The following is a 23,528-nucleotide window of genomic DNA, read 5'->3' on the forward strand; positions in this document are numbered from 1 at the left end:
AATTTGTTATAAATAATGATCGAAAACATATAACCATCCTGCCGGGATGCGTTAAAATTATTTGTGTTACTCTTGCAATATTTTTGAGATGCATGAAGATCATCCTCAAAATCATACCTCAAAATCATCCTTCTAGGATACTTCAATATTATTGATTCAATCATTTTAGAATTCGATAATATTATTGAAGCAATCATTTTGTTAGTTTTTAACATAATTGATACAATCCTTCTAGGATTCAATAATATTATAGATGCGGCCTTTTAAAGGTGATTGAAAGTTGAATTCTTCTGGAATTCATCAATTATTATAAACACAATAATCGATTAAGCTCAATCTTTGAAAAATAATTGAAAGATAGTTTAATATTAATCTTTAGTTCTACAAATATCACATCACTAACTATTCCCATAAACAAGGCTCAAGAAAAATTATTCTTTGTGCAATCCTTCAGGGATATGTTATTAGTATAGATGCAATACTTCTGGGATTCCCTAATATCATGATGAAATTATTCTAATATTATAGATACAATATTTTAAGGTGTGAGAAATCCTTATTTTAAAACTTTAACTCTTAGGGAATCATATATCACAAATGATCTTCGTAGTGATAAAAAGTTTTTTTGTGTGTGTAGTTCTTCACGAACTCAATCACAATCAACATTTTTTTTATAGTTCTTCAGGAATTATATATCAAACTCTATAATATCCTTCTAGGATATTTTATATGTTCTTCAAGAACTATATAACAGACTTAATGTAACGCCCCTAATTTAATTAATTATTTAATTAAATTGATCGAGGACTTATTCATTGGAATTAGTTGAAGTTGGGATTTATCGGTATTATTCTAAAGGCGTAATTTGGATTAATATGTTGATTTGAGCAGTTAAGTTTATGGTCGGATTAATTAGTCGGAGAAATACAATTATAAGTTGGTATTAATTAAGTTAAGGAGCAATTGTAGTTGTGGATTATTATTGAGAATAATATTCGTGATGTTATGTGATTATTCAATTATGTGTGTTATTTAGCTTAATTGAGTAATTAGAGGAATATTATGAATTGGGCCAAAGTGGAAGAATATAACACAATGGATGGGTTATGGTTTAATCCCATTAGTGAAAAGATAGTAAGAGTTAGGGTTTTAGAGATTAAACCTCATAACTCATTTTGTGGAAAAGAAGAGAAAGAAGAGAAAGAAGAGAAAGAAGAGAGGAAGAGAAGAAAGTTATGGCATGAAGAGAGGGATGACTCCATTGAAGATGAAGCTTTTGCTAAGGTAAGGGTGGGGTTCTTACTTTCTAAGGGTTGGCATGATGATGTATATGGTGGGTTAGATTGTATGTTATTCTCCATGGAAGTTGTGTGTAGAGATGTTAGGGTTTATCAACAAATGTGTAAATTTATGATTTGAAATGTGTTTAATTGATGCTTAATGATGTTGTGATGTTAGAAGATCCATAATATGTGTTGTATTTGTGTTTATAACATGTGTTCTATTGTTATTCGTGATGCTTGGTGTTTTCCAACTTGATTGGGTTGAGTTTGGGGGTTTTGGGATGGGTTTCGTATGCTGTTTTCTGTGTTTTGGGGGTTTCTGAATCGCCAGTTCGCGCCGCGAACCTCTGTTGGCGCCGCGAACCTCTGTTGGCGCCGCGAACTGCTTGGCAAAAAGTTAGGAATTTTTGAATTCGCTCAGTTCGCGCCGCGAACCCTGTTGGCGCCGCGAACCCTGTTTTGCAGAACTTTTTCTAAACTTTGAAATGATGTAACTTTTGATTCGTAACTCCGTTTTAGGCGCCGTTTGAAGCGTTGGAAAGCTAACGAAATGAACTATACCATGATGCAGTAAAATGATCCATATGATATAGTTTCCTATTATGTTTATTAGGATTAAGTGATGAACTATGTTGTGTTGATATATGAAGTATGCTCTTTGCGATGAATTGACATAATTGTGTTGTAGTATAACTTGATGTATGTTTTCTTATGATGATACAATGTTGTTGAGATGATAATAAGTACCTTCCTTATGATGAATGAAATAATGATGTATGTGATGATATGCGTGATTAATAAAGATGTTGTATGCTATATGCGATTAATTGTGTGTATTTTGATATGTATGAGTCGACGATGATGCCATGCGATGACTTAGCAATATATATGAAATTGAATATAACGTGTTATGATGATTAATTGAATTAAGGAATATGACTAATTTGTTGATGTTGTTGGTGATATGATGAATTGTTGATGTTTGTCGATAACATGATGAATTGTTGTTGTTGTTGTAACATGTTGGTGTTTGTTGTTGTTGTGTAATATGTTGAATTGTTATTGTTGCTATAACATGATGAATTTGTCTTTGTTGTTGTAGACCCTATGGTCACTATTGATAAGTTGTATAATATTGATAAGTTATATTGTGATGTATTGTGAGGTGAATTATTGTTGTATGATGATGCAACATAGTGACGTGATTGTGAAGTGATGCATTCTTATGAATGATGATGATTTTGTTGTTGTTGAAGTTCGACATTATATTGATAATGTTCGATGGTGATTTATACGATGTTGTGACGTGTTGTTTATGTGGTTTGTATGGATGTTGCATTTATTGAGTTACATCCATTGCATAAAGAGACGGTGGCCTTAATGGCAAATAGCGACGGTGGCCTTGATGGCAAATAGCGACGGTGTGCCCAATGGCAAATTTTGAGACGGTGGGAGTTTTACTCCAAATGGTACCACATGCATTTGCATAAGTCGAGTCACATGTGAATTGCATTTGAGTCTTATTTGATTATGTTTGTGGTGACGTGATGACTTGATGATGAGATGTTTGTTGTGATGTGTTGGAATCATACTTGTGAATTGCATATATTGTCATGGTTGATTGTTGACATTGTTGCCATTTCATAAGTTGATTATGTTATTTGAATTGTTGAGACGATGATATGCTTGTTGTGACGTGATGGTAGTATAATTGTGATTTGAATATGTTGTCTTAATTGATTAACGATATTGTTGCTATCTTGAAAGTCGTATAATATTGATGAGTTGTTTTGTGATGAAAGTTGTTGTAAGATGTTATGTGATGCGAAGTGGTGAAATTATGTTTGATCTATATCTGCTATATTATTTATCATGCATTCCTTTATATTGTAAGATATCTCACCCCTTTGTTGATATTTCCCCTACCATGGAAAATGGGCAGGTACTCAAGATTAGTCGTGGATGTTCGAGGTTATTGATGTGAAGTCTTGATGTTGCTTTATGGCAAGTCGAGTCGGTGTCCATTGCTCTGATACGTAGCCCTCGGGGGGATTAGTCTTTATTACTTGATTGTTGTATTCTATGATGACATTTGTGTTAAGTTGAATATAAAGATGTTTATAAGTTGAAATTGGAAGATGTTGGTTAAAGTCTTGTTTTCCGAATGCTATGTATCCGTGTTGATTGCAATATGAGTATGTTTGTTGGTTTAAGTCGAATTGTCACATCCCATCTTTGATGAATATTTTTAAAGGCACTCTGATTTTCGCTTATAATTGCGGGGTAGATTTGGGGTGTTACACTTAATACTATCTTTAATGGATATTTGATAAGTTCTTCAGGAACTATATAACAAACACGTTGTTTTGTAATCCTTTAGAGATTATTGATAATTTAATAAGATATAATGTCAAAATTCAATACGGATAATGAGAGAGTACAATAATAAAATAATTAACTTATATTACCTCTAATAGTTAGAGCTTCAAAATTTTTTTCAAGTTTGATAGAGCTTCGTGCTGATAACGTGTTATGAAATTAACCAAAACAATATAGATAAAGGAGAGATAAATGAGAGAAAAGAAGAGAAAAAATAATATTGTATTATCATCTTTCAAGTAGATAGCTTTACATTGCAAAGTGGTCTCTATTTATAGGACATTAGAAAGGTGAAAAATCATAACTTTACTATACCACTTAATAGGAAATATGAAGATGAAAGATAAGAATATATATGGACATCCACAATAATATTTATTCATAACATAATGATATTTTTTGGATTCGTTTTTAGCATTGAGAAAATAAAGTCATTTGATAATGAAAAGTTGAAATTAATGGTGTCTTAATATTGAAAGTTCATTATAACATATTGATGGATTCAATTTATTTACATAATAAATATTTTAAAAGAAACTATACATGTAGAAAATGATACATCAATTGACATATTTAGGTAGAAAAAATTGATTCTTTCCAAATGCGTAAATTGTTTATAGAGTAATTTAACAATCCCTGTAAGTGTTGTTTCTGGAGAACGTAATTTTTCAAAATTAAAATTAATAAAATTCTATCTAAGATTAATAATTTCTCGAAAAAAATTAAAAGTGTTGACTTTATTAGCTACTAAAAAAGAAATTTCATAAAAAAAATCAATTATAATAATTTAATAAACTATTTTGTATCTCAAAATACTTGAGAAATAAAATTTATTTAAATTATTTATACAAAAAATTAATTTTATAAAGGCTCAATTCTTAGAATTTGCTTTAAGTCTTAATAATGATTGAGACGACCTTGCTTGCTGGAATTTAAAAGGAGGTTTATTAAAAAAATTCCTCGATTGTCAGCTCAACCAAGAGAATAAATCATAAAAAAGTAATAAAGGACAATTTTGAGATTCGAAGATGTGTTTCCTAAAAGTTTTTTTCCTCGGTTGTCGGCCTAAATAATGGAATTGATATTAAATAAAATAAATAATTGTTTTTAAAATTTAACTGTTAATATTCAAAAGGAGAGGGGTTGATCAATACTTTTTCTCGGTTGTCAGTTCAACTGAGAAAATAGATAATATTCTATTTTTAAAAAAAAATTAAAATGTATGTGCATATAGCTTATACATTGGTTGGTTTGTTTTTTTTTAAACAAGATATAATAGATGGAGAAATAAGAATTCTCAAAACCAATTACACAAGCGCGAGATAAATTCGACAACTTTATTATAGAGTCTATTATTTATTTAATCTATACATAACTTTAATTTTTTTATACGGAATATCCAAGTTTACAAAAAATTTATACACTGTACCCAAGTTTCATTAATTTATAATTGAAAATTTATATAGGAAATGAAATTTTAGTCTGGAAACTACTATCCTAATAAAAAATTGAATACATATTTTTTAATCAAATACTTTGAATGATGACAAATATAAATGGAAGAATCGATTACAGGTTGACTATCTGATTTTGTTGTAAGAATATCATAATATTATTCTACTTACCAAAAGTTTCGAATTTACTATCTTTTAAAAAGAAAATGAAAAAAAAATAGTTTTGATAATAACTTTTATTACTAAATTTCATTTTTATTTTTATTTTAAACTTTATGATATTTTCTTTCCATTTTTTATTTGTTTCAATCCCTTTAATATTTTTATTCCTTATAACATATAACTAACATTTGTTATACGGAATCATCTTTATATATTTATTTTTTTTATAAAAAAAATATATGTTTTAAAATAAAATATGAGAAAAAAGATTATCTAGACAATATAAAATATTTTTATACTTTCAATCAATTACGGGTGTGTCCATCAAATCACACTTTTAATTTTAAAATATTAATAACTTGATTGAATGTTATAATTTTATTAGATGATGGTATGAAATTAATTAACACTGACAATGCACTCACTATCTTTAATCTCATAAATATATGGGTCCGTTTGGTTGGGGGGTTAAGGAGGAGAGGGGAGGGAGGGGAGGGGTGGGGAGGGGAGGGAATATTTTAAGTTAAGTATGTTTGGTTCAATCACTACAAGAAAAAGTTGAATTTGCCAGGGATATTTGCCAGGGGTAAAACACCTCACAAAAAACCAATGTTGCTTGGGGTGAAGCCCCTCGCAAAGCTAAATTCAGGTTAACAGAAAAAAATTAATTATAGCTTAGGGAAACCCCTCGCAAAAGAGAAAGAGGGAAATTTAAATTTTGAAAAAACCATTTTCCGAGGGGCAACCCCTGGCAAATGGGAATGGCGCTAAAAAGTCAAATCAGGCATAGCATTTTGGCAGATTTTAGCGAGGGGACACCCCTCCCAATAAACCACTAGTACATTAGCGAGGGGGTGCCCCACGCAAAATTGTACCGTTCTGCTGTTACAGACTGCGCGTGCAGTTCATGTTTCCAACGTTTCTTTTTAGCGAGGGGCTACCCCACGGAAAATTGTACCGTTTGATTAGCGAGGGGGTGCCCCTCGGAAATAATAACATCATAATTAATTCACGCAACCACCGCTTTTGTTACCGTTCCAGAGTTTTCTTTATCTCTTCTTCCTTCCCTTCCTCATTCACTTATAATTAGTTCCCCAAATTTTTTTCTTCTGCAAATATTCTTCTTCTTCTTCCCTTCATCTTCTCTTCTGCAAATATTGTTCTTCTTGGTGAGTAAACATAATTATTCTGTTATGTTATAATTTTATTTTTATAGTTAATTTGTAATCGAAATTTTAATATTATTTCTTGTTTTTCATGTATCAAATGATTTGCTTAAAGGGAGCAGAATTTTGGAACTCAAAGCATCAAGAAACACAACCATTTGTTCATCAATTCCAGGTACACATTACTAAACTTTTTATATATTTTGTATGTATTTAAAAGGTGCAGTAGATATATTTGGTGTTTATATATTTGATTTTGTGTGTTTTTTTATTTGTATAATAATAATATAAACTATTATTTTTTTAAAAAGTTAATTTCGAAATTATTATTATTTATTAGATATTTATATATTATTAACTGTATAACAATATTTGGTGTATATATTATATAAACTGTTAAATTAAAAAAATAGTATATAAATTTATTGTGTTATGTTAGAAATTTATTGTGTTAATTTTAAAGAGTGTATATTTATGTGTATTTATGTGTATTTTCGTTTTTTTAAGTAAATATAAAGATTGTATATTTATTAATTTCAAAAAATGATATTTTTTTTATTTTAGAAAAAAAACTGTATTTTTATATACTGTCAAAATATTTATTTATATAAAACAATTTTTTATATTAGTTAAATCAAAACAAAAAACAGTATATAATTTATAGTTTATATAAAACAGTTTATTTAATGCTTAAAATAAATAAGAACAGTGTATAAAAATAATCTGTTTTAAAAAAGAGTATATAAAAATATCTTTTATATTTTAAATAGTTTAAAATAATATATAAAAAACAGTGTATAAAAACAAACTATGTGTTTTTAAAAATTAAAATAGAATATTTATTTTGTATAGTTTATAATATGTATATATATATATATATATATATATATATATATATATATATATATATATATATATATATATATATATATATATATATATTAAACATTATACAAAATTAAAATTTTTAAAAAAACAATGTATAAAAAAGTAGTATAACATTTTGCAAAATATAAAAAATAATATATATGTTTTAAAAAGTATATTTTGTATATAATATAAAAAAGTACTCCACAAAAACAATATGTTTAAAAAAACAGTATATAAAAAAAATAGTATATTACAACTCCTCAAAGTTTATGTGATTTTTTGTATAAGTTTTTTTAAAAAGCATTGCAAATATATATTCATATAATAGTTTTAAAAATAGTATGTATTTAAAAAATTAAAATTAAAATTAAAATTATATTTGGTAGTTTATAAAAAGTAGTATATAAAAATTGTATGTAATAAAAAATCGTATATAAAAATAATATATTATATTTGATAGTTAAAAAAATCAATTTTGTACTTTTAAAATTAAAATTATATTTGATAGTTTATATTATATTTAATATATATATATATATATATATATATATATATATATATATATATATATATATATATATATATATATATATATATATATATATATATATATATATTGGATAGTTTATTGTATGTAATAAAAAGTAGGATATAAAAACAATATATTTATTAAAACGGTATATAAATATTTTAAAAGCAAGTATGTATGTTTAGGATTAAAAACAAGTATATATATAGTTTATATATGTTTAGAAAAAGACAAATATTTAATATAATTAAACATGATTCACATGTGCAGTATGGAACATTACCAATTTTATCGTAGTTGGATGTACGATAGAATGTTTCCTGGACGACGTGGGCTTAAACCACTTTTTATGGAAGGAGTTGTCGCGTTTCTCTCGTTTGCGTTTGCTCAAGAATGTTGTCGCAGGGAAGGAGGGGTAAGGTGTCCGTGTTTAAAGTGTGGTTGCAGAAATATTATTAGTGACCCTAGTGAAGTGAAACGTCACTTGGAGAGAGTGGGTTTTAGGCCAAATTACTGGGTTTGGACATCTAATGGGGAAACAATGCAGGAGATGAATATAGAGGCTTCTAGTAGTCAAACACATATAGAACCAGATATAAATAGAGCTGATTCAGGGAGTAGTTCATCACAAATGCAATGCCAGGAGCAATTTAATTTTGTCGAGGAGATGTTCACTGACGCATTAGGGGTGAATGTGGCGTATGATGAACCACAAGACATAGATGGAGAAGAGCTCCCGAATGAGAAAGCTCAAAGGTTTTATCAGTTGTTGAAAGAAATAAATATACCATTGTTTGAGGGGTCTTCTGACTCTAAGCTATCAATGTGTGTGAGACTTTTGGCTGCGAAGTCAAATTGGAATGTTCCTGATCAGTGTTTAGAATTCTTTGCGAAAATGATGTTGGACGCGACTCCTATGAAAGAAAACATGCCTATAAGTTATTATGATGCAAAGAGGGTGGTGTCGAAGTTGGGATTAGAAGTAAAAAAGATTGATTGTTGCATTAGAGGTTGCATGTTGTTTTATGACAACGAATTTGGTACAAATGATGGGGAATTGGAGGAATGTAAGTTTTGCGAGAGTCCGAGGTATTTAGTTAGCAGTAAAGGAGTTGACCAAAGACAAAATCGCATTGCAGTGAAATCTATGTTCTATCTACCAATAATACCTAGGTTGCAAAGAATGTTTGCATCAATGCACAGTGCAAGCCAAATGGCATGGCACCATACAAACAGAATTAGTTCAGGCATGATGCGACATCCATCTGATGGCGAGGCATGGAAACACTTTGATAGAGTTCATCCTGAATTTGCACTTGAACCTAGGAATGTCCGACTTGGATTATGCTCAGATGGTTTCACTCCTTATAATTTTTCAGGAAATGCATATTCTTGTTGGCCAGTTATTGTTACCCCGTACAATCTCCCTCCTGAGATGTGCATGACGAAACCTTACATGTTTTTGACATGCATCATTCCGGGACCGTCGAGTCCAAAGGCAGGAATCGATGTTTATTTGCAACCTTTAATTGATGATCTCAAGAGGCTGTGGGTGGGAGCGTGGACTTATGATGTGTCTCGTAAACAAAATTTTAATATGCGAGCGGCTTTGATGTGGACAATTAATGACTTTCCTGCATATGGCATGTTGTCTGGATGGGGTACACATGGTAAAATGGGATGTCCGCATTGCATGAATCACACAAAAGCGTTTACTTTGGACTTTGGTAGGAAAAGTTCGTGGTTTGACTGTCATCGTAGGTTCTTACCTACCAACCATGAATTTAGAAGGAATAAAGATGCTTTTAGAAAAGGAATAAAAGTAAAAGATCTACCTCCCCCTCGATTGTCATCGACTCAAGTATGGAATAATGTTTGTGACCTACCAAAATTCACAGACTATGGTGAAACACGTAGAATTAAAGGATATGGGGTTGACCATAATTGGACAAAAAGAAGTATCTTTTGGGACCTCCCATATTGGAAGGATAATTTGTTGCGTCATAATCTTGATGTTATGCATATTGAGAAGAACTTTTTTGATAATGTGCTTAACACGGTGATGGATAATGAGAAGACAAAAGACAATGAGAAGGCTAGGAAAGACATGGAACTTTATTGTAATCGAAAAGAATTGGAGTTGAAACCTCGACCAAACGGAAAATTATTAAAACCCAAGGCTTGTTACACTCTTACTCCCCAAGAAGCAAAAGCTGTATGTCGGTGGTTAAATGAATTGAGGATGCCTGATGGTTATTCTTCTAACCTGGCAAGATGTGCTGACGCCAACACTGGTAAATTGCATGGAATGAAAAGTCACGATTGTCATATTTTCATGGAACGATTACTTCCAATTGCATTCAGTTCACTGCCCAAGAATGTGCTTAATCCACTTACTGAGATCAGTCAATTTTTTAAAGACATTTGTGCTTCAACTTTAAGAGTAGACGACATCATTAAATTGGACCGAAATATTCCTGTCATTCTTTGCAAGTTGGAGCAAATATTCCCGCCAGGTTTCTTTGATTCTATGGAGCATCTCCCTGTGCATCTTGCTTATGAAGCTTTTCTAGGTGGACCTGTTCAATATAGATGGATGTATCCATTTGAACGATTCATGGGTGATTCAAAGCGATCAGTAAAAAATAAGGCACGAGTTGAGGGATCAATTTGTGCACATTATATACATCGCGAAACATCACATTTTTGCTCTCATTATTTCAATCACATGATGTTGTCTCTAAGAATCATAAGGAACAAAGTTCACTTCAGTGAAAGAAGTCAATTTACCTTATCAGTTTTCGGTCGTCCAGGCCGTCCCGCAGGGAAGAAGAGTGAGCATTGGCTTTCACAAAAAGAAATGCAATCTGCTCATGTTCATGTGCTGATTAACTGTGTTGAAGTTAAACCATATCTTGAGTAAGTATATTTTAAATTAAGTGTATATGTTTAATTGGTTAAGATTTACCTTCTCTAACCTTTTTTTCTTTTCGAAATAGGGCATTTGGTACCTACTATTATCAAAGCACAGGCGAACAACCATCGACAGGTTACACACATGCCTATTTTCCAACATGGTTTAAGCAACAATTATCATGTATTGTTACACTAAGTCCTGACTTAATACATTTGCGAAATTTGTCTGAAGGCCCTAGTCAACGTGTAAATGAATGGCACACATATTTTGTAAACGGTTACAAATTTCACACTGAGGAATGGAGTGTAGGGAAGAAAACCGTAAACAGTGGTGTAGTCGTAAAAGGAGTTACAGAGGGTGGTGAGGACGACTTCTATGGGGTTATCACACATATTTACGAGTTGGTTTATAATTATATGGACTCGGAAAATAAAGTTGTCTTATTTTATTGTGATTGGTATGATCCATCTTCTAGAGGAACAAAAATTGATAAAAAGTATAACATTGTTGAGATTCGAAGAGATAGAAAGTACAAAGAGTATGACCCTTTCATTATGGCACATAATGTTAGGCAAGTTTATTATGTACCTTATCCTTCAATTACCCCACGGAAACGAGAATGGTGTGTTGTAATCAAATCCAACCCAATGGGTCACATTGAAACTGATGAGTTAATGGAAGATGTTGCATACCAACATGATGAGATTTCACCTGTTAATGAGGTAATTGAAACCGAGGAGATTGTAAGTTTGTGTGATACTGCAGTTGATGGTCAACAAGTTGACGCAAGTATCTTGTTGTCAACAAATCCTATGGAAGAAGAGCATGAAGAGCTAGGAGAGTCTGAAGACAATAATATCAGATGCGATGAAGACAACGAAGATTATGATGATGAATAAATTGAATATGTAATATTATCTTGAGTATTTCACATATTATCTTGTGTAATAGTATCTTGTGTAATATTAACTTTTAAATATTATCTTGTGTAATATTAAATTTCAAATATTATCTTGTGTAATATTAAATTTTAAATATTATCTTGAGTAATATTAAATTTCAAATATTATCTTGTGTAATATTAACTTTCAAATATCATCTTATGTAATATTAACTTGATAATATTATCTTGTCCAATTATCTTTCAAATATTATCTTGTGTAACAGGAAAAAATGCCACCCAAAAAAGATGATAAAGGTAAGGGTCAACAAAAGCCTCGTCGCACTAGATTCATTGTAGAGGAGGTTCCTAACTCAGATATGTTTGTTCCTATGCCACGCTCTACTCCACGCTATACTACACCGCCTATGCATCCTACACCGCCTATGCATCCTACACCGTCTATGCATCCTACACCGTCTATGCATCCTACACCGCCCATGTCTGGATCTTTCACTGGATTACTATCCATGCCCCCTGGATCAGGTTTTTTTTGTCCTCCTGGATACTCTTACCCCACATATTTTCCTATGGAGACAGGTGGATCTAGCATGCCATTACCCATGCATATGGGGACAGGTGGATCTGGTAGCTTGCCATTACCCATGCATATGGAGACAGGTGGATCTAGCATGCCATTACCCATCCCTTCAGAGGATGATACCAGTGCTCCTGGAGATACCAGTGCTCCTGGAGATACCAGCGCTCATGGAGATACTAGTGCTGAGGAGCAAACGAAGAGGAAGCGTATTTTGAAAAAAAATACGACTCAAAAAATTAAGTATCATGAGGGCAGACTAGTCATTTATCCCGATGCAGGATCGTAAGTCTTCGTGTTTTTATATTATATTTTAAATATGAGTTTTATTTAATCAATACTAACTCAAGATTTTTGTTGTTTAGAATTGTTCCTTCACATCAGGCAGTATCGATCATAACAAATATTATTAAAGAGAAGTACACACAATTCTGGCCGTCTTATGGAGCTGTACATGAAGATGATAAGGAAAAATGGTTTCAGGCATTTAAGGTATAATTTACTTATTCATTTTGACATTTCCTTTTTAATTTTTGTGATATTCATGATTCTACTTTATTTAATATTTTTAAATTCATACAACAATGTAGGAGTATTGTATTTGGGATGTTAGAGATGAGGTCGCGATTAAAGAAAACTTTCACTCAAAATGTGCTGCTCGATTTTCTGATACTATGAGGAATGTTAGACTGAAATGGGAAGCAAAAGGGACACGTCCACGTTGGATAGGAGAAGATATATTCCCAAAGCTTATTGATCATTGGAATTCTGATAAGTTTAAGGAAATATCGGAGCAGGCAAAGAAAAATAGAGCATCTGAAGTTGGTGGCTGCAACTACGCAGCAGGAAGTATTAGTGTGGCTGAAGTTGCGCGAAGAATGGTATATAAATTTATTAATTTTTTATTAAATCTATTATTTAAATGTTGCATTATGTATGATTAATTTTTTTTACTTATTTAGCGTGAAGAATTAGGCAGAACTCCACTTCTTAATGAGCTTCACATGGAGACTCATCTCAAGAGAAATGGAGAGTTTATTGACGAGCGCGCAAAAATCACACAAGTAAGTTATTTTTATATCAAAGATATTTTATTTATATCTTTTATATGTACATAGTTTATTTGAATCATGATAACATTTAATTTTTTTATAGGAGAATTTTGATAAAGAACTTGCCCTAAAGTTGTCAGAGCATCCTGAAATACCTGAACCACCACCGGGGTATCCTGTTGACCCTAGTATTGGTTTTCAAACTTGGTATAAGGTTTCAGGTGGAAAGAAGAAAAATGGGAGAGTGTATTGTGCTGGAGGGTATTCCAAAAATATCATGCGGCGTAGTAGAGATTTCAAAATGAGATATGCTGATGGAGAAGGATCATCCACTCCACCTATATTAACCGCCGAAATGCTTGAAACTGTGAGAAACTTGGCAAATACTGAGGCCGCACAACAAGTAGCAGCAAGAAATTTGGAAATCGAAGAGATGAAGAGAACACAATTAGAGATGCAGGAGGAAATGCAAAGAAGAGAAAGAGAATTACAGGAAGAAATGAGGAGAGAATTTCAGGAAGAATTGAGGAGGCAAGCACAAGAGTATCAAGAAGCAATGCGAATTGCAAATGAGCGGTCACAAAGGTTTGATCAATTTTTTGCTTCACAGAATATGGGTGGTGGTGGATTTGGAGGAACTAGTGGATATGGAGGAGCTGATGAAGAAGAGGAGGAACAAGATGGGGGGAATAATTAAATTTTCATATTTATGTTTATTTTAATTTGTATGGAACAATTTGTGTTAACTATTTTAAACTTATTTTTAAATATTATTGTAATTTTGTATGGAATTTAATTTTTAATATATTTGCTTAAATATTAATTATTATATGTATTATAATAATTTTATTTTAATTTGAATTATTATATATATTTTTTAATTTAAATTATATTATAATTATATATATATTTTAATTGTTATGTACGGTTTTGAAAATTATATTTTTTTTTAACATAAAACAGTTTGCGAGGGGCTTATCCCCAAGCAACAAAAAAAATATATTACAATTTGCGAGGGGCTTAACCCCAAGCAAAATTTCTGACGCAGTCTGCCCCATTGCAGACGGCTAGCTGGTGCCTAATTCTGTAGGGTGCAGTGCAGAATTTTGAATTGTTATTTAGCGAGGGGGAAAGCACCTGGCAAATTAACGAGGTGGAAAGCCCCTCGGTAATGGATTTGCGACCCCCTGTTTTGCTAGGGGAGCTGTCCCCTCGCAAATTGTGCATTTGTGAGGGGTTTTTGCCTTTAGTGAGGGGTTTAACCCCTAGCAAATTGCAGTATTTCTTGTAGTGAATTTTTTATGAGGGGAGGGAAGGGGATTGGAGGTAATCAGATTCCCTCCTGAAGCAACTTTTAGTTCCCCCAAATCAGAGGAATTTGGAGGGGAGGGGAGAGAGAGGAGTTATGATAAAATCTATATTGACAAAATCACCCTCACTTTTTAATTAAAATCTTAAATTGTTTTTAATATATATTATACTTTAATTTTTATTGTCTTATTATAATTCCTCCATTTTTTACGGTAACTCCATTATTTTATATTAATATAGTGACTCAATTTTCTTCATTTTTTCACGTGTTTTATTATATTCATTTTGATTTATTATATTGTAAGAACTTAATTGTTTTATAAGTTATTGTATTGTATTACATATTTATATATAATATAATTGTAGTATATGAGCTATATATATTATCTAAAATTTAATTTTATAAATATTTTATGGAATTAGATGGATCATCAAGATGATAAAATAATTCATCTGATCATGGATCATATGATATTTTATTTACGCTTTAATATATTTTAAAGTATTTGAAATAGTAAATATTTTGTGTTTGCTTATCTATATTGTTTATGAATTGACCAAAAAAATTAAGAATGTCACATTGTTTTTATTTGATTTAGCATGAGGGTTATACTATTTTAAGGGTTAAAAGGTAAATTAGTTTTAAAATCACTCCCCTTCCCTCCTGAACCAAACATATTTTTAATTAAAATTATCCCTCCCCTTCCCACGTTCGAACCAAACATACTTTTAATTAAAATACCTCCCCTACCCTACCCTACCCTCCTCTCTCCTTTATTAAATTCCCTCCTCTCCCTTCCCATCCCCTTTATTAAATTCCCTGTAACAGGTAAAAAAAAAAATTAATCACATAAAAATTATACGTTTTTAGATTACAATCAGCAACAAAAAAAAAAAAATAGTAAATTTTCATCTTAGTTTTACTATTTTTTTAAAATATTGTTATATTTAATCCTTATAAAAAATAGGACAATAATTAACATTTATAATTTTAAGTCTTCTTCTACCTCGCGAACCCGATCATTATATTTGATATCTCAATCATTTGACCTTGTCTGTATATAGAGACATGGTTCATCTTCAACCCAAAGATATTTTATAATCTAAAAAATCTTATGTTCAGTGGTCTCAAATGTTTGTAATATCCCTCTTTTACAACTTCCCTAACCTTAAATAAAGGGAGATAGAATGAGTTACATAATCTTTGACTTTTGAATTTATTTTTAAAATAATAATTCTTGCATATCTCAAAATTACAATTCCAATTTTTTTTATAAATTTTGAAATTTATTTAATTTAAAATTACTTAAATAATTAGACAACAATAATTTCTTCCTTTTAACAAAAATTTTGAATTTTAACCGATCACAAAAAAATTAAATTATTTTCAATCAAACTCTAAGACTGATTTTAATTTACTATCACTATAAAATATTTTACATTTTCAAACAATCAATACTGTCACTTGTATTACTTTTAAATGAATTTTATTAATTTTAAATAACTTATCATTAAATATAAATTTATACTATTATTACAAATGTATCAAAGATCACATTTATTTACCCAAAGTAAAATTCTAAACAATTTCATTAAATATAAATTGCAAAATAAATCAACATTTGTAGAAATAATTTGTAACAGTAGTCTGATTAAATGTATCGATAAACAAATTGTATATTTTATGAATTCTATGAATAAAGCCTTGACCAAAAAAATATTCTATGAATGAAGTCATAAAATAAAACAAAATTGTAGATAAAATTTTATATTTGTTATGAATAAATATTGTGGATGTCCATATATATTCTTATCTTTCATCTTCATATTCCTTATTAAGTGGTATAGTAAGGTTATGATTTTTCATCATCCTAATGTCCTATAAATAGATACCACTTTGCAATGTAAAGAGTACTTGAAAGATGATAATACAATATTACATTTTCTCTACTCTTTCTCTCCTTCATCTCTCCTTCATCTCTATATTGTTTTGGTTAATTTTATAACACGTTATCAGCACGAAGCTCTACCAAACTTGGAAGAAAAAAATTTTGAAGTCCTAAGTGTTAGAGGTAATATTAGGTAATTATTTTATTATTTTTTTTCTCATTATCCGTGTTGAATTTTGATATTATATCTTACTAGATTATCAATATTCTCTAAATGATTACAAAATAACGTGTTTGTTATATAGTTCCTGAAGAACTTAACAAATATCCATTAAAGATAGTATTAAGTTTGTTATATAGTTCTTGAAGAACATATCAAATATCCTAGAAGGATAATATTGAGTTTGATATATAATTCCTAAAGAACTACAAAATGTGATTGAGTTTATGAAGAACTATTGTGTTTGAGTTCCTGAAGAACTACCCACACACAATTTTTTTTTATCACTACGAAGATCAATTGTGATATATAATTCCCGAAGAGTTAAAGTTTTAAAATAAGGATTTATCACATCTTAAAATATTGTATCTATAATATTAGAAGAATTTCATCATGATATTATTGAATCCTAGAAGGATTGCATCTATACTAATAACATATCCCTGAAGGATTGCTCAAAGAATAATTTTTATTGACCATTGTTTATGGAAATAGTTTGTGATGTGATATTTGTAGAACTAAAGATTATTAAACTAACTCCAAATTATTGTTCAAATATTGAGTTTAATCGAATATTGTGTTTATCAATAATTGATGAATTCCAGAAGAATTCAACGTTCAATACTTAAGATTATATATATTTTTTAGATTATTGTTTATAACAAATTATTTTTATAGTTCCTGAAGAACTTATCCATCCCTGAAGGATAGTGAATCAAATTAATTATATGACGATATAATTTTAGTGATATAATATTGTTTGATTAAATATGTTTAATTTTATAAGGGGTAACTGTTTGATAATTATATGATCATATGTTCATATGAATGTATTTGATTAAAGTGTTTAATAATGAGATACTATTATATTGGTTTTGAATTATACTGGAGGTATTGAATATCTTTGTATTACACAAATGAATTTGGACATAAAATGTATAATAGAAAAGGTATCGATTTTTCCCTCGGGCTTGTACTACACTTATATTATACAATTTAAGCACATGTTATTGTAAACCAGTAGTTTACTTAAATGTGTCGTTGGTAAAACTGGTTGGGTCATCTTGGATATAATATGATGCGAATAATTTGTATTGAAGAACCAGAAGTTTCTTCAATCCATTAAATTTTTGTGTGTTTCTAAAGGAAAATGAAAATTTGAGAAATTGCATTTTTATGATATGAATTGTTGCATAGACTAAAATAGCATGCATATGTCTCTACTCACAACCAAAAGTTTGTGAAATTATTTTCTCAACTAATTAGACTAAGATCTTATTTTCTAGATTTTTTTAGAAATTTCTGTATAAGTATCACATATATTATTAAAATTGATATTAAATATCATGTAATATATGTTCATAAAAAGAAAATAGACCCGAAGATCCATTCTTTAGACGTCTAAAGTTAATTATATGGTTGATACTTATGAGATCATCAATTCTAAATTATATATTTGAAACACCCAAAGTATGATATTAAGATATTTATTCGCATTAAGCCAACAGTATACTATATCTTAGTCCTCCCTAATTTATTCTTATACTTCTCATCTAAGTGAATATTTGGATGTGTTGTGTATCTTCCAATTGCTCCAATATAATACATTAAGATGAGTCACGAAAGAATATTGGAAAAATATAATTAATATGACTCTCAATTTTGAGGATATATTTTGAGAAAATAATCAAATACTTGATTGCAGCCCAGTAGGCTGATTATCACTTGATAAATTAATTTTCCCAATATTAGGGGGAGGGAATAAGCAGCTGAAATCATGAACAAGAAGTTCAAATGAACAACTAAAATCATGAACAAGAAGTTCAAATGAACAATTTAAAATAAATTGTTGTCTTGATCCTCGTACAAATCAATATGAACCAAAAGTTCAAAATATTATTCATTTGCAAAGTTTATGAAATAAATTATCAGCTGATAATACTCCACTCAAAGTTGATTCTCCTATTGGATAATATAATATTGCAAATGAGTTGTTGATGCGCCTAAAACGTGGTATGAAAGTCGGTTCCAATGTTAAAAGTCCTCTACTAAGAAAAGAAACTAAAAATGACCCAAGTGAGGATATGAAAATGCTAAAAGCACTTTGATCTAATTTAATTTTCAGTTCCAGAAGAACAAATCAAGTACTTGAAATATGAAATAAAGAGATCTCGATAAATTATGTCATGGATGAAATGGAATGGAACCGAAATTGAGATAACCAAATAAAGTCAATATTGACAATGTCTTTGTATACAATATAGCGCTAAAAGTGATCAATGATAACGAGGATCATGAGTCAAAGTTTATTAAAGATTGTAGACTAAGTGAGAATTGGCCAAAATAAATATATTCAATTGAAGAAGAATTAAACTCACTTTACAAGTGACTCACTTTTGGACCTGTAGTCTGAACACCTCAAGGTGTGAAACTAATTGGATATAAATGAGTTTTTGTGAAAAAGAAAAATAAGAATGATATGAAGTCTGATTTATTGCTCAATGATTTTCACAAAGACCTAAGATAGATTTTGATAAAAACATATTCACCTGTAGTGGATTCAATCAATTTTTGATTAATTAGTCTTGTAACACATGAAGGACTTAATTTGAACATGATGGATGTAATGACATCTTATTTATATGGTTCACTTAATAGTGACATTTATGTGAAACTCCCTGAAGGGTTCAATATACCAGAGGCACGTAGTTGTGGATCTCGAGAAAACTACTACATAAAATTGAACAAGTCTCTCTATGGGCTGAAAGAATCTGGATGCATGTGGTATAATCGCCTCAGTGAATATTTACTAAATGACGAATATACTAATAACTCAATTTGTCCTTGTATTTTCATAAAATGGTGTGGAAAAGTATTTGCAATAATAGTTGTCTATGTGAATGACATTAGTATTATTGAAACTCCTGAAGAGCTTCCAAAAGCTGCAAATTGTTTAAATAAAGATTTTGAGATGAAGGACCTAGAAAAGACAAAATATGTCTAGGTTTCTAAATTGAGCATGTGGACAAAAGAATATTTGTACATCAAAAGGCTATATAGAAAAGTGTTGAAATGATTCTATATGAACAAATGTCACATGTTTCCTACTCCAATATGGTTGTTAGATCATTAGATGTGGAGAAAGATCTTTTTAGGCCTCGAGAAAAGGATAAAAATTGCTTGGTCCAGAAGTACCATATCTTAGTGCAATTGGAGTACTAATGCACCTTGCTAAATATACACATCATGATATATCATTTGCGGTCAATCTATAAGTAAGATAGAATTATTCACCTATACGAAGAAATTGGAAAGCGGTCAAACATATACTTCGTTATCTTAGAGATGCAGGTTACTTGTCAGATTCTCACAATGGTAGATCAGAAAGAGGTTATTTATTTACATGTGATGGTACAACCATTTCATGGAGATCTATGAAACAAATCATGGAAACAACTTCATAAAATCCTGCATAACTATTACCACTACATGAAGTCACTTCGAAGAAGACATTTTAAGCAACGACTATAAAGAATATCGTCTCACATGTAAATGTCTGCGTGAGGGGGAGAAATACATATGTTTTGCACTCTTTTTTCCTTCACCATGGTTTTGTCCCATTGGGTTTTCTTGGTAAGGTTTTTAACGAGGCAATTCACATTCAAGGGATATTGTACTCTTTTTTCTTCACTAGAATTTTTCCCACTGGGTTTTCTCTAGTAAGGTTTTAACGAGGCATATCCTCAATGGACATCCAAGGGGGAGTGTTATGAATAAATATTGTGGATGTCCATATATATTCTTATCTTTCATCTTCATATTCCTTATTAAGTGGTATAGTAAGGTTATGATTTTTCATCTTCCTAATGTCCTATAAATAGATACCACTTTGCAATGTAAAGAGAACTACTTGAAAGATGATAATACAATATTACATTTTCTCTACTCTTTCTCTCCTTCATCTCTCCTTCATTTATATATTGTTTTGGTTAATTTTATAACAATATTAGCATTTTTATTTTCTTTATAAATAGAGAGACACTGAAAGTTAGTACCTTACTACTCATAGTTAGAGAGGTTATACCTTCATTCCTCATCCTCTTTCCCATTTTCCTGTTCTTCTTTGCAACAAAAAAAATTGTGTTCCTTTATCCAAGTCTTCCCTTTTTCTTTCATTGCAGTTACTTCGATTGGCATTTATGGAGCGACTCTTAACATCTGGAAAAACTTCAATAAGTTCCTTTATGATTTCGAGATGAATGATTCTATCAGAACCTTCGTTTCTAGAGGTATCCGAGTTGAAAGAAAGTCATATCTAAATTGTAAGATATTTCGGAAAAATTTTACTCGAAATCATGAAGATCTTATTGAAGTTTTTGGAGATCTGTTGAATAATTTTAGAATTTTTTCTACGGTGAAGTGATGATCAATATCTGAGTTTTTTCTATACTTTATTTTCTATTATATGTTATGTCTAAATTATTTACTAGTGGATTTGTGATTATAGTTCAATATGATTTGGCTTGCATCATTATGATAGGAGCAAAAGGAATGATAAAACATAATTATGTGCATAAGTTTTTGCCTAAAAAGAAGGAAAAAAAATTTAAATAACCAGGTTTAATAATAAAATTACAAAAAAAACCATATTTTCGGGGTATTTACCAAAATGTCTAGGTTTGGGACCGAATGTAAGTGAATGCGTCAAATGGTTTGGCGCATCGGTATATATTTTAGGTGAATACGCCAAACCATTTGGCTAGCCCTAAAAATGTGGGTGTATGCGCCAAATGGAATGGCGCATTAGGCTAGGCATTTTGCCCTAATAGCCATACCATTTGGCGCCTTAGTGTGCTCCCCCTTTTTTCTTTTTTTTTTTCAATTTTTTTTTAAGTAATGTTACTATATTTTTTTCTTTTAATTTTTTTTTTAAATTATTTAAGTTATTTTTTTTTTCTTTTTTTTCCAAATTTTATTTTGTAAAGTTTTGTTAAATACATAGGTTTTAACCTTGTTCTAAAACTAATTTTTTAGGGTTTATAGTTTTAAAATTGCATTTTTTATAGTTATGTTAAACATACCTATATATATATATATATATATATATATATATATATATATATATATATATATATATATATATATATATATATATATATATATCGATGCTTAAATACTGTATTATTTGTAAAAATGTAGTGCACAAAATGTAAAATGAAATTTGATAATCGAAAACAAAACATTGGTTATAATAGATTAAAGAAAGGAAACATCGATTACGACTGATTAAATAAACGATACATTGACACAATTGATTGAAGAAAACACAACTAAATCCTCAATGGCGTCCATCACCAAGATAGCCATCCGTTCCGCACCCTGGTCTTGTTATCACACGTTTGCCGCGATCGTTCATCCCGCCGCGAAGATTGGCACCACCCCTTTCCCTAGCTCGACCTCTGCCCCTGCCCCTTTGTGCTTCTTGTTGGGTCTGTGTCACTGGGCCTAGAATTGGGATGTCTCGTGGGTCGCTGTCTATGAATTCGTCCACGCCCCCATAATTTTCCGGTAAACGGCTGTTGTAAAGTCGGTGACCCATCCCCTCAAAAGCGTTAAGTCGTGGTTGTGGAGTGGTTTGGGAAAAGATTTCAGGTGCGTAGCATCCAGCATCACTAGAACTACCTTGAACAAATCTGAATTGGTTCGATGGTGTTGCATATCCGGAGGGGGTGCCTCGGTGAGAGGAATCACCAAAAGGACCATCGTCGGGACTTAGATGTAGGCTAGAAGAACCGGGCGTAAGGTTGTGGCCGAAAGGCCTTGAGGACCCTGCAAACGCTGTAAATCCTAATGGTTGTGAATGGGTCTCATATTGGCCCGAGGAATGATGGTGGTCTCCAGATTGTTGAAAAGGCTGGGACTGGGATTGGAACATATTTGGATGTCGGTAGTTGTGTGCGGAACGGGACGGAGTGTTGAAAATATTTTGTTGTTGCTGCTGCAGTTGTTGTTGTTGTTGTTGTTGTAGTTGTTGGCGTTGTTGTAGGCGTTGTTGTTGTCGTTGTTGTTGCCGTAGTTGTTGTCGTAGTTGTTGTTGTTGTTGTTCTTCTTCTTCTACTTCTTCTTCCTCCTCAGGTTGTTGTTGTGGTAAGATGTAATTGTGAGCACGGGGATCAATCAAATAGAACGAAGCTGCAAGAAACAGGTTAGGGGATGTAGCTGTACGATACCAACTCATGTACTCGGCGGTCGGTTTCATCTCATGGTCACTGACGGGGAAGTTGAGGACATATTGGCGACGGTCCTTCCACATCTGGCGGTGTTCGGGTGCAAAATCCTTCCAGTTTTGGTGTGTCCATTGATGATTGACTCGTTTGAGGTGCCATAGTCCGACGTCAGTTGGAGGGTCTGGTATACGTTGGCGCATTCCGAACTGTAGCATAACACGGTCACTATGATGCATTTCAATGATGTTGTACCGGATTATGCAACACTTTGTGGTCCAAATTTCTGCATCCTGAGCTCTAGGCACATGCTCACATTCGAGATACGGTCTCCATATAAACTGCATGCATAAGAGTTATACATTATCTCGGGAAATTATTTATAAAAAATAAACATATAAAAGAGAAAAAGGTTAGAGATAATACTTGTTGAGGTCCTAGGTGATCAATCAGCGTGCGGTACATTGTTATATTTGACCGCGGATTTAGTTGGAAGTCCATACCTTTCACGCAAAATCTACAACATAAATGTAGTGGATTAGTTAGTCTGGAGTAGATCATAATCCACCAACTGTGTATTAAAATTTATAGTAT

The 23,528-nt window shown here is 31.0% G+C and overlaps 2 protein-coding genes across 2 annotated transcripts; both read left to right on the forward strand.

Moving 5' to 3' along the window:
- Window positions 1-8,156: 8,156 nt before the first annotated feature.
- Window positions 8,157-11,659, forward strand: LOC131615137 (uncharacterized). Its single transcript, XM_058886632.1, has 3 exons — window positions 8,157-8,825; window positions 8,916-10,762; window positions 10,843-11,659. Exons 1-3 carry the CDS (start codon window positions 8,157-8,159, stop codon window positions 11,657-11,659), a joined length of 3,333 nt encoding a protein of 1,110 aa, XP_058742615.1.
- Window positions 11,660-11,933: 274 nt separating this feature from the next.
- On the forward strand, window positions 11,934-13,987 carry LOC131615138 (uncharacterized). Its single transcript, XM_058886633.1, has 5 exons — window positions 11,934-12,523; window positions 12,604-12,730; window positions 12,829-13,119; window positions 13,201-13,302; window positions 13,394-13,987. The coding sequence occupies exons 1-5, from the start codon at window positions 11,934-11,936 to the stop codon at window positions 13,985-13,987; spliced, it is 1,704 nt and encodes a 567-aa protein (XP_058742616.1).
- The last annotated feature ends 9,541 nt before the right edge of the window (window positions 13,988-23,528 follow it).

The sequence above is a fragment of the Vicia villosa genome, linkage group LG6 (genome assembly GCF_029867415.1).
Source record: "Vicia villosa cultivar HV-30 ecotype Madison, WI linkage group LG6, Vvil1.0, whole genome shotgun sequence".
Lineage (NCBI taxonomy): Eukaryota > Viridiplantae > Streptophyta > Magnoliopsida > Fabales > Fabaceae > Vicia > Vicia villosa.

Bases quoted from the DNA above. Each gene is read 5' to 3' on its own strand.
- LOC131615137 (XM_058886632.1), top strand. From the start codon at position 8,157: ATGTTTCCTGGACGACGTGGGCTTAAACCACTTTTTATGGAAGGAGTT. The intron at 8,826-8,915 runs GTAAAAAAGATT...GAGGAATGTAAG, and splicing joins TGTCGAAGTTGGGATTAGAA to TTTTGCGAGAGTCCGAGGTA. The intron at 10,763-10,842 runs GTAAGTATATTT...TTTTCGAAATAG, and splicing joins GAAGTTAAACCATATCTTGA to GGCATTTGGTACCTACTATT.
- LOC131615138 (XM_058886633.1), top strand. From the start codon at position 11,934: ATGCCACCCAAAAAAGATGATAAAGGTAAGGGTCAACAAAAGCCTCGT. The intron at 12,731-12,828 runs GTATAATTTACT...ACAACAATGTAG, and splicing joins AATGGTTTCAGGCATTTAAG to GAGTATTGTATTTGGGATGT. The intron at 13,303-13,393 runs GTAAGTTATTTT...ATTTTTTTATAG, and splicing joins AGCGCGCAAAAATCACACAA to GAGAATTTTGATAAAGAACT.